Source organism: Tupaia chinensis, unplaced genomic scaffold, assembly GCF_000334495.1.
Source record: "Tupaia chinensis unplaced genomic scaffold, TupChi_1.0 Scaffold000091_1, whole genome shotgun sequence".
NCBI lineage: Eukaryota > Metazoa > Chordata > Mammalia > Scandentia > Tupaiidae > Tupaia > Tupaia belangeri.
This window is the reverse complement of record NW_006159553.1, coordinates 54,349-69,401: the sequence shown is the minus strand read 5'-3', so window position 1 is coordinate 69,401 and position 15,053 is coordinate 54,349. Positions and strand designations below refer to the sequence as shown.

The following is a 15,053-nucleotide window of genomic DNA, read 5'->3' as shown; positions in this document are numbered from 1 at the left end:
TCCCTAAGAAGTAGCTCCATTGCATGCATATTAGTGTACGTGGCTATCAAAATCATCTGCAGGGCTTATAATCCATTGGGAAAGACTCCCTAGCCTTTAAAACTATATTCTAAGACTTCAATTTTGAACAGTACACATGCTGACATATAAGTTGTTGGGTACTAAATGCTAACTCTCCAGCACAGAGGAGGACATCATTGTCCTAGAGCCAGGATGGTGGGCTCCATGGCATCTGGCTCCAAAGGTCTAGCCATCTCCACCACTGGAGTCAACCTCATCTCATACCGTGGTACCTCTCTCATTCTCAAATTAAGAGAATGTAGCAAGGGAGCCTTAATTAAAATTTTAAAACCACAAAATTATCCTTCTTGTCAAAAGTATTTCATTTTCATGGTGAACACCACTGCAGAGTAAGTTCCTAGGTCATAGGCCTCTAATGAAATCATAGCTACCTTTTTCTCTCTTGTTCTGATTGACATGACTAGAAAAGAACTGAGCTATACATCGAATGTCCTGGACAACTGTTCTAGGTCTAGACAGCAAACTCCTCGAAGGTAAGGTCACTGTCTTGGCCCATCGTGTTTTCTCTAAGACCCTCATAGTGTCTGGCCTGGATTACATGCTCCGAGTATTAGTTGAAGGAGCTAATAACTAGCAGCAGGATTCTGGTTGGTTCACGCCCAGTATAGGATCAGGGTTTCTCATCTGGAGAAATTAAAGGGCCCATTTACTTCTAAGTCCCTGAGTTACTTAGTGAGAAGGAGGTTGTGAAAGTGGAAGGCCATCACCCTCCTCCTAACAGCAGCAATGAGAAAGTTGTATAGTTCCCAACATACATCTTAGCCAGTCCTCAAAGAATGATAACTCTTCTGGGAAGGGGATCACCCCTGGGCAATGATTTCTGCCCTTTGACTGACTCTAATGCTAGTAGACAAATGTAAGAGGGTCACCCAAGTAGGCAAGACACTCTAGTTTGAGATTACAGATCTCTGGAAAAGCAGCAAGAGACTAGCTGTTGTAAGCAGCATTCACAGGGAGATATACTTGATCTGGTGTCCCATTTCCAGCAGGGCCTATTAATATATGTGTTTCTGTGATGAGGCAAGCTCATTTGTTATCTCAGCAGGTCCTCACATGACCCACTCCCCTGACTGGCTCCAAATCTTTCTTTCTGCTTTTATAATGCTCTCTGTCCCTACCTCTCTGAGGGAGAAGCCCAGGGTGGCCGTCTAGCATGAGTGGCTCAGAGGAGTAGCCAACATGGGGATCGCAGGCTTCTCATCAATAAGCCCTCACGCTCATCCACCATGGGAGAATGCCCTGGAGCAAAGAGCAGGGACCAAGGATTAAGATACCAGTTCACAGGATGCCATGTGCAGGGCTAGGTAATGTGGGGAGGTAGCAGTGGTGGTGGAAGGTGAGAAATGAACAAATCAGAGTGAACCAAAACAGAAATACATGCATGTAAGATAATGATGTAGAAATGAGCTCTCTCTACACTTTCCCAATCTCCAAATCAAGAGCCATTTGTGAGTACTAAGCACAGGAATGGTGTCTTTTTTGCTCTTGGCTTCAGACATCTAGAAGTCCTATGTGGACACGTTCAGCAGTGTAGAGGATCTCAGAGCAAATGCTTCTAGGTATAGGGTCTGGCCCGGGGACTGGGGAGCTTCCAAGATGGAGCTGCCTCATTGCAGAGCTTGGAAGCACTTCTAATGCTGTGGTCTATCTAAATAGCTCCCCCTGGAGTTGTACTCCTGGTAAAACATCCTGGAGGCTTTGAATCTTAACATCTCCTTTGGGATACTAATAACATGAGGTGAAAAGGAAACAAGCATGTGAAAAAAAGGTTTTAGGAGTGTAATAAGGACCTCCTCCCCCAGTAAACAAAACCCTCTCTTCCCACAGGTAATTCCAACCAGCCCTCCCCCTCTCATTTCCAAGTGTTCGCACTTATCCAGATGGTTCTATTCTATGACCTCTTCCTCACCCCTGCTGACATTGCGTAAGTTACACTAAGATCCCCTCCCCAAAAGGATAGGCCTTAGTACAATAAAGGAAGACATATTGCTCACATAGACTACATTATCCTGCGACATTGTCTACACTGAATTTCCCGATTTCCACAAAATTCATCTTTGAGAATTTTCATTCTACACACAATAAATAGCTTTGGCATTCCAGGGGTGGGTACAAAATATCACGGAAAACTGCAAGTGGTTTTTGTTTTTGTCAGTCTATCTTTCCACTTGATTCCTTAGTCAAGGGAGAAGAGAGGATCCAAATCAAATAAACCACACTCCTTGACTTCGCTGGCTACCGTGCCAGCAAAATAGATTTCTCTTCTTGTTGTTTTACCCCACCATTAATTTGCATCGCTAAGGAGTTTTCTAGAAAAGTGCTCGGCACACTCAAGGCTTCTCAGTTTGCCAAGCTCATGGAAACTAAGTGTTTTCTCTTACAACTACGAAAGAGACATTCCAAAGTAAGCCACCACTAGATACTGAGCCAGCAACGGACTCCATATCTATGAAAGAAGAAAGGAGGGGAGGAAAGAAAATGCATAACATAAACAAGAAAAGACAAAACCTTAAAGAGGAAGGAGAAAGGAAAACATTTAGATTCCTTGAGTGATGGAAATAAATACCAAAGCTATTAGTTTCAGTTCAAAGAACGTATCACTTTATGCTGTTTATTATTTCTTGAGGCTTATTTATTTTATCTTAAAATATCCAAAGGGTAAAAGGGGTCCTGGAGGTAAGCGGCAATGAAACTGACCTGGTCCGGAGAGGGCCTGTGATTGGAATGTTGCGACCTCCCAGGAGATCGATGGTGGTGATGATGGTGGTGGTGGTGGTAATGGTGATGGTCTTCATCGTAGTTGTCTGCCATCAGCTTCATCCTATTCTGGGTCTGTGCAGAACAAAAACCAGAGGAGAGTCCATCAGGAGCCAGAAGACCAGTCGAAGAGACTCAGGGCATAATCACAGCACCTAGAGGGCTCCCTTTGTTCCTAATTCAGAAGTGTTCATGTTTTTAGGCAAATCAAAGCTTATTAAGAAAGCCCGCCATTAGCTCGGGTCAAAGAGGCTTTGTTGCATCCTTGAAGCTATTATGTTACATCGGTAACTGTCAATGTACCTTATGGTTTCAAAGGGGGAAAAATGGACATAGCCTAAGGTACTTTGCTTTATACCATCAAGCAACCACAGAGTTCTAGAGTAAGCTTGCAATCACAAAGTGCCAACAATCACATCCTACACTCTAGAGCAAGCCAGAAGGAAGCCCTGGCTGAAAAGATGGGAAAGGACTGGGTGGAGACAGAACTATAGACAAACGATGGTCCCACAAGACAAGGCAGAGGAATCCACTCAAAAGCTGCAAATGCAAAATACTGATGGAGATGGTTTCTTGCTATGATAACTCCTTGGAAAAGGGCTCCCTATGGACATTTTAATGATCCTGTTCCTAGGGAACTGTGCAAAAGGTGCCAAGTCCATGGAAAAAGAATTGACCATCAAACTGACACCTCATGATGTTCATCACACGAAGCAACCAGGTGTCCTAGTTAAACCCCCAGGGCCATAGAACTGTATTGTTTTCTTATGCAGGGCAAGAAACTGACCAATAGTGAATTGACCTAACAGGGTCCCAGAATCTAGAAAAATGCCTAGAGACCATGGAAAAAGGCAGAAAAAAAGACTATCTAGCCCAGAAAGCCAGGCAGTGCCGAGGCAACAAGTATGGGTTTGGAAATAGAACTGCCTGGATTCAAGTCCTGCCCTACTTCTGCTGGTTATGTGGTTTTAAGAAAGCTGATTATTTATAAACCTCAATTTTCTCAACTCTAGAAATACGAGTAATAATAGTATCTCCCTTCCTGGGGCTAAGATAAGGAGCAAATGATATGATAGACTTCAAGTGTCAGTCCAGAACCTGGTACCTAATGAGCTGGCAGTTCATTACTGTTATTGCTGCCGTTGTTATTTGCTATATGAGTTTTCTCCTTCTTTTGCCTGTGATGGTTCCCTGGCCTTCTTTCTTCACCTTTGACTTCAATGTCTGGTTAATGAGACACTGAGGGCACTTCAAACGTCTTTGGAAAGTGGAATTCAGGTATGAGTTTATTTTGGTGTCCCCCTCTCTCCAAAAAAAACTTGAAATTCATGCATAGATTTTTCCATAACACACATTTTTAATGGACTTTTTGAAGCCTTCTTGCATTCTCTCTAGAGAATTCTCCTTTGAGGCTGGGTGACATGTGCTTCCTGCTTACCATCTTCTGCCACCATAGATTTATCCGTCCATCTGTCCAGAGGCCTCGAGGCTATTTCTTTCATCTGCTTCTCCCCAGAATTTAGCACAGGGCCCAGCGGAGGTAGAGACAAAATACTTGCTGAAGTAATGAGTGACTGAAAGAATGAGGGAGCATGACCTGGAGGGGTGCCGCCATCCTAGAGACCAGTTGCACGCCTGTTTGTAGCAGGGATGGCCACTGAGAGTTGGGGGCATGTCATGAGTTGCCTTAACAATTCTGTTGGTAGCTCAAGATGACCATAAGATGTCAGCATCCGGAGAGAGCCAGGAATCAAGGACTGAGCCTCTAACCAGTTGGAGTTTGATTTATGTAATATCAACAATACTCTGATAATAAAAGGAATTCTGTAACTAACATAGTCCATTCAGATAGTATTTTTTACATGCAAGCGAACTTATTTTGAAAACTTTCCCAGGAGAAATTATTCCTAACCTTATTTGGCAACTAGAAAACTAAGGTATAGACTTAAGAACCTGGAGTCTCTGTTTTGACATGGAACATGGATGTTTAGCTGGGTCTTCCATTTCCCAACCTCTGTTTTTTTTTGTTTTTTTTTTTTCCCCTGGCCCCATTGCTAGCAGAAAAGGCAAATAGCTATACAGGCAGAAATAACTCTCCCATAAATGCTTTGGTTCTGTTCAGTTTTGGAAACACCTCACATCCCAATTCAACCTGCCAGAAGATGTCTCATGATTTACTCAATCCAGTTTTAAAAATGTGTACACACTCCGAAAGGCCCCAGAGTGGAAGTAAAAAACTACATGTAGATGGAGGAAAACAATAAAAATGGAGGAAAAGATCCACTTAAAAATTAAATAAAAAAAAAAAATCTCAGGCAACCTTTGGCAGCTGGATAGCATTTCCACTCTTCCCTTGTCCACTTAAAGTGTCAGAGGACCCAGTGGACGAGTTGTGTCTGGTGAGAAAGAGCAGGTCAGGGGAGCTGTGGCAGACCAAGCTCTGGGCTTCCCCTTGGTCCGTCAGCCCTTGGACATGAGATTCTGAGATTCAGCGCTCACACCTAAAATTCCAGTATTGTCAGGAGCCTGTACTTTTGAACTCATGAACTAATAAATCTGGAATTGTATCTCCTAAATTGAATTCGGAGGGCCTGAAGGGAGCCGTAAGATCTGCTATGGTCATGAAGGAAGGGACTCGCCTAGAAATGAGCGATGGAGTCTAAATGAACAAATAATAACTCTGCTTTTGTAAACATCGTAATGCCCTCCTCCTTTGGGGAAGCTCCTGTGATTTTATGAGATTATTTTCTTACCAGCGACAAGCCTAAAGTTCCCTACCTTTGAACTGTATCCCATAAAAGAATGTACAAGCTAAACAAGATGCTCTATGCAGTCCTAAATGTGTCTGCTGAAATGAGGTGTTGGAGAGTAGACATGTCATGGGATAAAGACTGTAAATGAATGATGTCATCTTTCCAATTTGGTGCTGAAATATAAATAAACCACATTGTTCATGTGAATACCAGATCTGGGAGAAATGTACACAGAGCAATTGTGAGCGGAAGAGGCTTCTTTTGATTAGTCTGGGCTGGAAGAGAAGAGTGTGAAACAGAGATGAAAAATTAGAGTTTGGTCTGATACCCTAGACCATTTTTATTTATCTTGCTTGTAACATGTCCTCTAAACTGTGACCGATTTCTTACAGGCTGGTTGCTAGTATTCTTTTCTGTAAAGCAATTTGGCCAATCCTGTTTTAACTGGCAAATTGAAAATAAATCCATCTTTTCTGGGAAATGGGAACAAAACTAAGAAACCACCACAACAAAACCCTGCACGATCTACCCTCATCTTCACCCAATTATATTGATTTCCTAACACACAAAGAATAGTCTGGAAGGGCAGGAAGTCATGAATAATACTCCCTAATGGTCAATAGATGAACAACTGTAGAAAGTTATAAAGATTAGAACAAGGATATTATTTGTCTAGGTGATCTCATGAGTCACAGTTCATATCCCTGTAGCCGTCAGATAGACGAGGTGCCCACTCTAAAGCTGTTAAAAACATCCTAGGCACTCATAACCAAAACCCCAGGAAGACCAACATGGAGATGGGCAGCAATGTCCTTCCACAGTACACTAGTTGGAAACTCAGAGACGCATTGAACCATTGGCTGAAGGCAGCGTCTACCAAACTGCTGATCTGACACTTCCGTCTTCATCTAACTGGGTTTTATTCCTTTTACTGTATTATGTCATGGCTGCCGAGACAAGGCTAATCAGATTTCATTTTCTACTTGCTCTTTCTTCCAGACACCCCCTATTTCTCCAGGTCGCTGCCTCCTGACAGATTTCCTGATACAAGTTCTTTGGAGACTCCTCATTGACTTCAGGCAAAGAGCCTGGATCCCCAGCATGTGTGCAAGTCCCTTGCCAGGTGACTGCTGCTTCCCTCTCCAGCCTCACCTCTCACCCTGTCCTCAGCCTTGGGACATGCTGTCTCCGATTCTGGCATGTCCTTTATCCTCTATCTCTGAAATCTGAGTTATACCCACTGATTCTTCTGGTCTTAGCTTCAACACCATCGTGGCTAGAAACACAAGTCCCTTAAACCCACTTCACGAAGGACTAAGTGCTCTTTGAGTATTGGCTTGTTGGCAAAGTCATGACACACTGTCGCATAGAAGAACAGAAAATACATGTCATAATGTTCCCAGCAACCTCAGACTTTCTACAGAATCCTCTGTCCACTCCACAAAGCCCCTTCCACTACAGTAGTTATTTGGTTGCTTGACTTTATCACCAGGGTGAAACGCACTTGAGGGCAGCACTCTTGCATTCGCTACCTGGTGTGTAGGTGGGTACACCTGGTGGATGATCAGCCAGTAAGTGTGTATGAAACAAATGTACAAACGAAGGGATGGAGAGGGCGCAGGCTACTCTGGAACAAATGAGAGGGAGAAATCCCCAAGGAGAGTCTACGATGAACCAATTGAGGATTTAACTCAATGTGATCATTTGACATTTGCTGTTGTGCTTTGGTTTTTGTTTGTTGTTATTACTCTGGAGAGAGTGGGGAGTGCACGATAAATGCATAGGTTTGGAGCTGTTAAGGAAGTTGAATTGGTCTTTGGAAAGAACTCCATTCCCTAGTAGTTGGACTCAGTGAACTAATCCACTGTCTTCTTGATTATGTCCCTAAAAATAAGGCATCCTGGGGTATTTCAGGTTCATTTCCTTACTGTCCCTTGGCCTGTGGAAAAGCAGAGATCTTTGAAAGACTTTCGCCAGTACCGAAAGTCAATTATAGAAAACAAGCTTTATTCGTCAAGTGAAATCCCTGATGAACACCAGCTGTGAAAAGGTGCCAGATACTCCATATCTTTTAACATTTCTGAAGAGCTTATCCAAGGAGCTCTTGAAACAAAATGAAAATGCTTGATTGACTAGTAATAGATTCAATAGCTTAATGGCAATATGTAGCTATAGAAGTGTAATATTAAAACTGCCTTTAAAAATATTTTAGCAAGGTGGCAATAATGAACTATGCTTTGATCAGTCATCTGGATCAAGTTAGCAATAAAACCTTCATGAATATGGTTTAAATAAGAAAAAATATATAATAAGATTTGTTGCTATGGGATATGAAGATAATACTGTACAATAGCAATTACGCTTTTCTTCTATCAGGTGTTCTTTTCTCTCTTTTCCCACCAGGGAAATCCAAAATGTTCCAGAACTGTTCTCCTGGTCTTTTTTCTGCCTAATCAGAGCAACATGAATAGTTCTTGTCTCCAAATAAAAGATGAGGAAACCAGACGACAACTGGACAGTGAGGAAGGGAGGGATTTTCCTGAACAATGCATGAGCTTCTCACTGCAATGAATCTTAATTATGTGGAATCCGGGTTTCAATGCTCAGATCACAATGGGAGGACAAAATGAAGCAGGAGAATGAGGGAATGTTAGAAGAATGCACTGCACTAAGGAACTTTATGAAAGTAAGAAGTAGGCGCCAATAGGTGGCATGGTGGCTAAAGTGCTGGATTCCCACATGGCTGACCATGGTTTGGGTTCCAGACCCCTCCACTTGAAACTCACGCTGGGTGCATGTGTGTGTGTGTGTATGCACATGTGTGTGCGCGTGCATGCATGTGTGTCCAAAATCCAAGAGGAGAATGGAGAAGGAATTGCAGCATAGCCATCCCCCATGGCACGTGATTTCTTCACTTTCCCTCTCTCTGTCTCTCTTTAGCGAGCACATGTACTTTATGGCAAAAATCTAAAAAAAAATTAAAAAAAAAGATCAGTGATGCAAAGGCTTCTATTGTGGACACTGCAACTGAACTTCATTTAACACTTACAGAACATCCACAACTTTGATGATGACAAGAATAATTATGTGCTGGGCTAAGCATTTGGCCAATGTGCTCCCACTGAATTCTTGCTTTTGCACAAGAGTCACACAGAAGAGGAAACTAATCCCCTAACTTTAATCAGCTAGTGAGTGGAAGAACGCAAGTCAAAACAGGTTTCTGGCACCAGAGTCCTAAGGTAGGGATATGAGGGTAAGGGTCCAGGTCAGGGGTAAGGTTTGCAAAGGGCAAAGCAAAGATGATTACCCATGAGGAATGAGCGAACTGACAATAACACAGCATGGGAAGAGAAAAAAAAGGGAATAGGTTAAATGGATGTCAAGGCAGGAGAGAACCCCTCCAGCTCCAAGTAGGGGGATCAAATGAGACTCAGATGCCCCTTGAGCTAAGATCTGAAAGTTGGCTTGGGCGTGGGTACAAGGAAGAGTGGGTTGAGAAAGATTCCACAGTGAACTGGTCCTTGAGAGGAAAACTGGTCAATGAGGTGAACTGCAACCCAAGATGAGGGGTGTGCGTGTGTGTGTGTGGTGGTGGTGGTGTTTCTTCCGTCCTTTATTGGGTGTGAGAAGAGCAGGAAACACACTGGAGATGATAATTCACCATGATATTTCTCAAAAGAACTTATCAATGCGGAACATTCTGGAAGAAATTTAAGACTGCCACAGACACAGTTTGCACATGTCAAATTGTGACATCTCTGGGAAAATAAGCCTGATTCTTGGCATCTTCGTATTTACAAATATCTCCATGACCCACTGTGACAGCATCAATCCTGCCTTGAGAAGTGGTCTGGTCTGCCCAGCCGACTTGGCTGGTCTGACCTTCCTGCCACCTGCCTGCAACAGAACAAGACACTGACGAGACTTTCTCTCCCAACTCCAGCTTCGTTAAAGGTACCTCCTGGGTCCACACTTACAGACAGAAAATCAGGCCTCCGTGAGGGTTTGGCTGCTGTTTTGTTTTTTGTTTTTTACCTACTTACTAAGTAGTTTTACTTTATTTCATGTTTAATCATTTCAGAGAATGTCAGTGTCCCTCTAATTTCTGCTCCTTTCATTCTGGAGGTCACCCGCAGTTTTGGGGGGGGGAGGTGGATTTCAGTGTTAGCTGTGTTGCCATCTTGTCACCTGAAGCCCTCGCATGTCCATCTGCCTGAGATCTTCCACAGAGTTAGAAGTGCAGACATGGTTAGGGAACAGGTGGACCAGAAATACTGAGGAGCTCATGCCCCTGGAACAATGCGCAATCTGCAAGAGAGGGAGGTGACGGGTAAATGGCCAGCCTCCCAGTCACTTAGTGGGACAAAGCTCTGGTGTGACCCAGAATCCATCAGTAGGTGCCCAGAAGTAGGACCCATGGTTGACTATAGCAGGAACCTGGCCATGAATGTGCCCTTAGATGGCCTTTTTCTCTTCCCTATCTCACCATTCTTTTATCACGCTTCTTCAGAACACCTGCTGCGTAAACTACCTGCATCGACTCCTCATCCTGGGGTCTGGTTCTGCAGGAATCCCAGCTAAAATCCTGCAGAATGACTAGCAAGTCTGTACCTAGTTTTTGCATGGGACTAGCATATCTGTGACTACTGGGTTTCTTCTATGGAGACTTCTTGAGGTTTATTATCATCTAGTTTCATGGAACTTTCACCTTCCTTAGGGAAGGAATATCTGCCTGGGATTAATTATGCTCCTGCCAAACATTCACCTTAAGATTGAGATTGAATCTCATTTCCAGAACCTCAGTTCTTACATCTATAAAATGGGCAAGTGAGGGCTTAGGAACCAGCCAGTGCTGCCCAAGGGGGAAAAATACTTACAAAGCAACAGCTTCATATATTCCGCTCATACTGTGGAGAGCAGCGTCCTTAAAGTGGCAGAAAGAAAACTGACGCTGAGATGGAGCCACCTGTTGCTATCAGTAGAAATAACTGATGCTTAGCTAGCCCATGCTCTATGCCAGCACTGGGCTGGGGGCTAGCAGGCAGTATGGTCATTAAGGTGCTGGACTTCTGCACATGACTCACTGTGGTTCGAGTCCCAGACCTGTGAAACTCACACTTGTCTTTGCCAAGTGTACCTGCCCTATGGCAGAAAATCTTTTAAACCCAAACAAAAAACACAGCATTTTGCTGGCATTATCTCAACTATTTAGTCACATGGACCCTGAGATATAGGCTGGGTAGTGGGGGCAGGATTGGAAACCTATTTTATTTCATTTTAATTTCATGATGGCATGTGCATTCCTATGCAAGAAGGAGAGAGAGAAAGGAAGGAGGGAAAAGAGGACAGAAGCATCTTTAGCATGGCCTTGTCACATGGTGATCTCCTCTCCCCAGTCCTCCAGCTCCTCAGACTCTTGGGCACCCATGTTTGCACTCAGTGTTTCTTCAGGCCGATGTGGGCATCCAAAGCTGAGGTCACCATCTGGCTCCCAACAATGCAGGGCTCTTGCATTACCCACTTTGCCACAGTCACTGAGCCTGTACTCACAATCTGAGAGCTTCCATCATGGGAGTAGAAACCCATGAGAGTCCAGAGCTATACAAAGCATCTGCCCCGGAGGCCAGCATGTGGCATAGTACTTGGGACGCTAGACTCCTATATGGCTGGCCATGCTTCGAGTCCCCAACCCAGTGGCTTGAAATTCACACTAGGTGCATGTGCATGCTTGCCCGAAATCCTGAGAGGAAAATGGAGATGAGGAGATGGCAGCAGGGCAATGACCCCCCCTACCCCTGTGCAAGGTTATTTCTCACTTTCTCTCTCCGTCTCTGGCAAGCACATGTGCCCTATAGCAAAAATCTCTCTCTTAAAAAAAAAAAAATCTGCTCAATTATCCAAGGTAGAGTCTGTTGTTCCCACTTTCAAGATGAAAAGATTGAGGCTTAGACTGAGAAACTTATCTACCCACAAACCACTGGTAGATTTGGAATTAATTCCAGAGCCTTCTACATAACCACTATGCCTTACTGCTCAGATCAACAAGGACTGTCCCCTTCTTAAAAAGAAAGACAGTAACAATAACAATGGAAAATCAAGATTGGTGTGGAACAGGGCTCTGACTTTGAACACTGACTCCCATCAGAGCTTTAAAGAGAAGCAGTTCATTTTTGATTTTTAAAGTTCTCTCTGAAAATAATGAAACTCACATAAAGTCTTGATTGGCTCCCAAAGGAGTCCATGGGAATGACCAATGATAATATAATTTCAAAAGTCATCATCGGGAACCAGCAGTTAGCGTAATGGCTATGTCACTGGACTCCCACATAGTCGACCGCGGTTCGTGTCCTGGACCCGGTGGCTTAAAACTCACGCCGGGCGCGTGTGCGTGCGTGCCCAAGATCCCAAGAGGAGAATGGAGGAGAAGGGATTGCGGCGTGACCATCCCATCTGGGGGGTGATTTCTCGCTTTCTGTCTCTCTGTCTGTCTGGCGAGCGCACGCGCCCTATAGCAAAAACCTCTCCAAAAAAAAAAAAAAAGTCATCATCCACAATCCAAGCTGAGTTATTTTTTTGCTTTTTTTTTTTTTTGAGACGTTTTTGCTATAGGGCGTGTGTGCTCACCAGAGAGAGACAGAGAGACAGAAAGCGAGAAATCACCCACCAGGGGGGATGGCCACGCCTCAATCCCTTCTCCTCTTTTCTCCTCTTGGGATCTCGGACACACACGTCCATGCACCCAGCATGAGTTTAAGCCACCGGGTCCGGGACTCAAACTGCAGTCAACTACATGGGAGTTCAGAGACATAGCCATTATGCCAACTGCTGGTTCCGATCCACGCTAAGTTTTAACGCTTCAACCAATGAGAAGGTTTTGAATCTAGATTGCCACATTAGCAACTGCAGACGACCAAGGAATTTCTAACATCCTGAGCACCACTGTGGGTGGGGGAGTTGGCGGGAGGGAGGCAGCTCTAGAAGTTTCCACCACAAAGTTACTTAGTTAAGCACAGGTCTGTTTAATTAAGTAGTGAGCAGCATATGCTATACTTAGCTTTTAAACACTTGTAGAGTCCTCTTCATTCATTTATCTTACTTGTCACTGACAAGCTCTTCAAGGGCTGTAACAGTATGCAGAGCATGAAGAGCCTAGGTAAACAACGCATATTTTATGTGGAGTCTAAACTGTTTCAACTCAGAGAGTCAATAGAGGGGCTCTGCAGAAAACCCAGACTCTTCTACAAAACGGTGGAAGCATTCTGTGCATAGTCTGGTAGAGCTTCTCTAGAATATGGGCTTCAAACTCAAATACCATTTTTTTTTTTAGCCAAAAGAAAAAGAAAAAAATAAAGGAGAAAAGGAGAAACACAGGAAGGAGAGGATGAAAGAGTCTGGGAAGGAAAGGAAAAAGGAGGGAGAGAAGGGGAAAAAGGAAAGGAAAGGGAAAAAAAGAAGGAAGGGAGAGCAAAAGGGTGCAGCAACGAAGGAAGGAGAGAGAGACAGGTGAATAAGTTCAGAAGAGAGAAGACTAGAAGAAAAGAAAAGTAAAGAAAAAGAAAAAGAAAAGCAAAGCAAAGAAAAGCAGGGCGAAAAGAGAAACTTGTTATAGGGCTTGCTGGCACAGGAAGTCAAGATCTTCTCCACTCCATTCATAATCTGACAACTATTTATTAGACAGTACAGTCATCACCAAATCATTTCCCCAACTAATGAATTAAAAAGAAAAACAAAAAGAAAAATAACAAAAACAAACCACCTCCAAGTATGGCTTACCAGAATTTCCAGTGGATTAGAAACCTAACAGTGTGAATTACTCTTCTAGGAAAACTTGAGATTTGGGAACCCAGCAGCACCCCCAGGAGGGAACCTAGGGAGTCTAGACAGCACTGCCCCTGCCCTTGCTCCCTGCCCCCTGCGCCCCCAGGGCATGATGGTACATAGGGAGCGGGTGGAGTCTCCAAGGGTTGTGTTTACTTGAAAAACATATTAGAATACCTGGTAACAGCATGTCAAAGAGAAGATGCAGAAAAATCACATCTTAGGATACATGAAGCACCAGGAAGCTGGTGCTCAACAGGACCCACACTTGAGACACCATCTTCAGAAGGGAAAAGTGCAGTGAGAGAGAATGGATTGGCTCTGTGGACCCAGAGCAGAAATTCAGAGCAGCTTAGAAGGAAGGAACACACCCTGTGGAACTGTCAGCAGACAGAGGACTTCCTCCTGCAGGAGGCTTGACCTCCGGCAGAGGTGGGGGCCTGTGTAACCCAGGCCTTCTCCTGGTTTGCGAGCTGACTAGACCTAAGACCTTCTTTGTACCTCACCCATTTCAAAACAAAACAAATGACAGCGAAAGGGGAGAGAAGGGACCGCGTGAGCAATGCCAAACATGTGGCGGGCTGCTGGCCAGTGCTGAGCACAGCTCCAGCGCCAGGGGAGCAGTGATGAGACAGCGAGGAGAGGGTTGGCAGAATGAAGGGGGCCTGGCAGCCAGAGAGTGAGAGAAAGGCAGAGGGAGAGAGCACTGGGCTTCGGACAGAGAACACGTCCCTCTTCCCAGCTGGTCTCACACTTGGTAAGACAACGGCAGAAAATGTAAACACACTCATTAGCAGTTTCCAATCACTGGCAAACAAATGGAGGGAGAGAAATGGCAGTGAGAGTACTGAACGCCCAATCTCTGAAGCATTCCTTTGGGCGTTTATCTCACTGAGTTGGCCACTGTGCTGTCTCCCTCTCTGTTTGGATTTCAGTACCCTTCCTAGCTTTATATGGGATTCTCTGAACGACCCTGACCAGGAATGATTTAGCTCTGCTCAGAAGGAGAGTCTGAGTCACATATTCCACTCAGGACAGAGGCCTCATGGAGCCCCCCAGCGAGGCACTAAGACGACAGGCATATCATTTGCAAGTCCCCTGGCAGGCTCCTCCAAGCTGGCCTTCCCCATGGTGCACACAGAAAACTAATCCATAACCGCCACCTCTCCTCCTGTGATAACCCACTCCCAAACAAGAGGAGGCACAGAACTTGTGGGTCTGTGAATTGGACAGAAATTTAGTTTCTAGGAAGGCCGTAATTCCTATCTAAATTCATCTGGAGAGGTCCCGTGTGCTGAATGATGCCATTTTCTTTCTCCAACACAGCTGATTAAACTCATTGAATGGGTACATTTTTTAAGAACTACTCTTAGTTACCTGTTCAAGGAAGAATTCTGGTTATTTGTGCTCCTGCCATTCAAATAGACTTGTTTGGAGCCAGCAGGTGGCATAGTGATTAAGGCACTTGACTCTAACATGGCTGATCATGGTTCGAGTCTCGGAACTCGCACTGGGCGCATGGGCATGCATACCCAAAATCCCAAGAAGAGGATGAAGAAGGGATGGCAGCATGACCAATCCCCGAGGGGTGATTTCTCACTCTCCCTCTCACTGTCTCTCTCTGATGAGTGCATGCAACCTATG

The 15,053-nt window shown here is 44.4% G+C and overlaps 1 protein-coding gene across 1 annotated transcript in view; it reads right to left on the bottom strand.

The window, feature by feature from the left end:
• The window catches only part of LOC114006833 (ERC protein 2), a 262,788-nt gene that overhangs the window by 193,718 nt on the left and 54,017 nt on the right, over positions 1-15,053 (bottom strand). Inside the window, exon 4 of the mRNA XM_027769782.1 lies at positions 2,779-2,913. Coding sequence (XP_027625583.1) covers positions 2,779-2,913 — 135 coding nt within the window. The remainder of the gene's footprint in view (positions 1-2,778; positions 2,914-15,053) is intronic.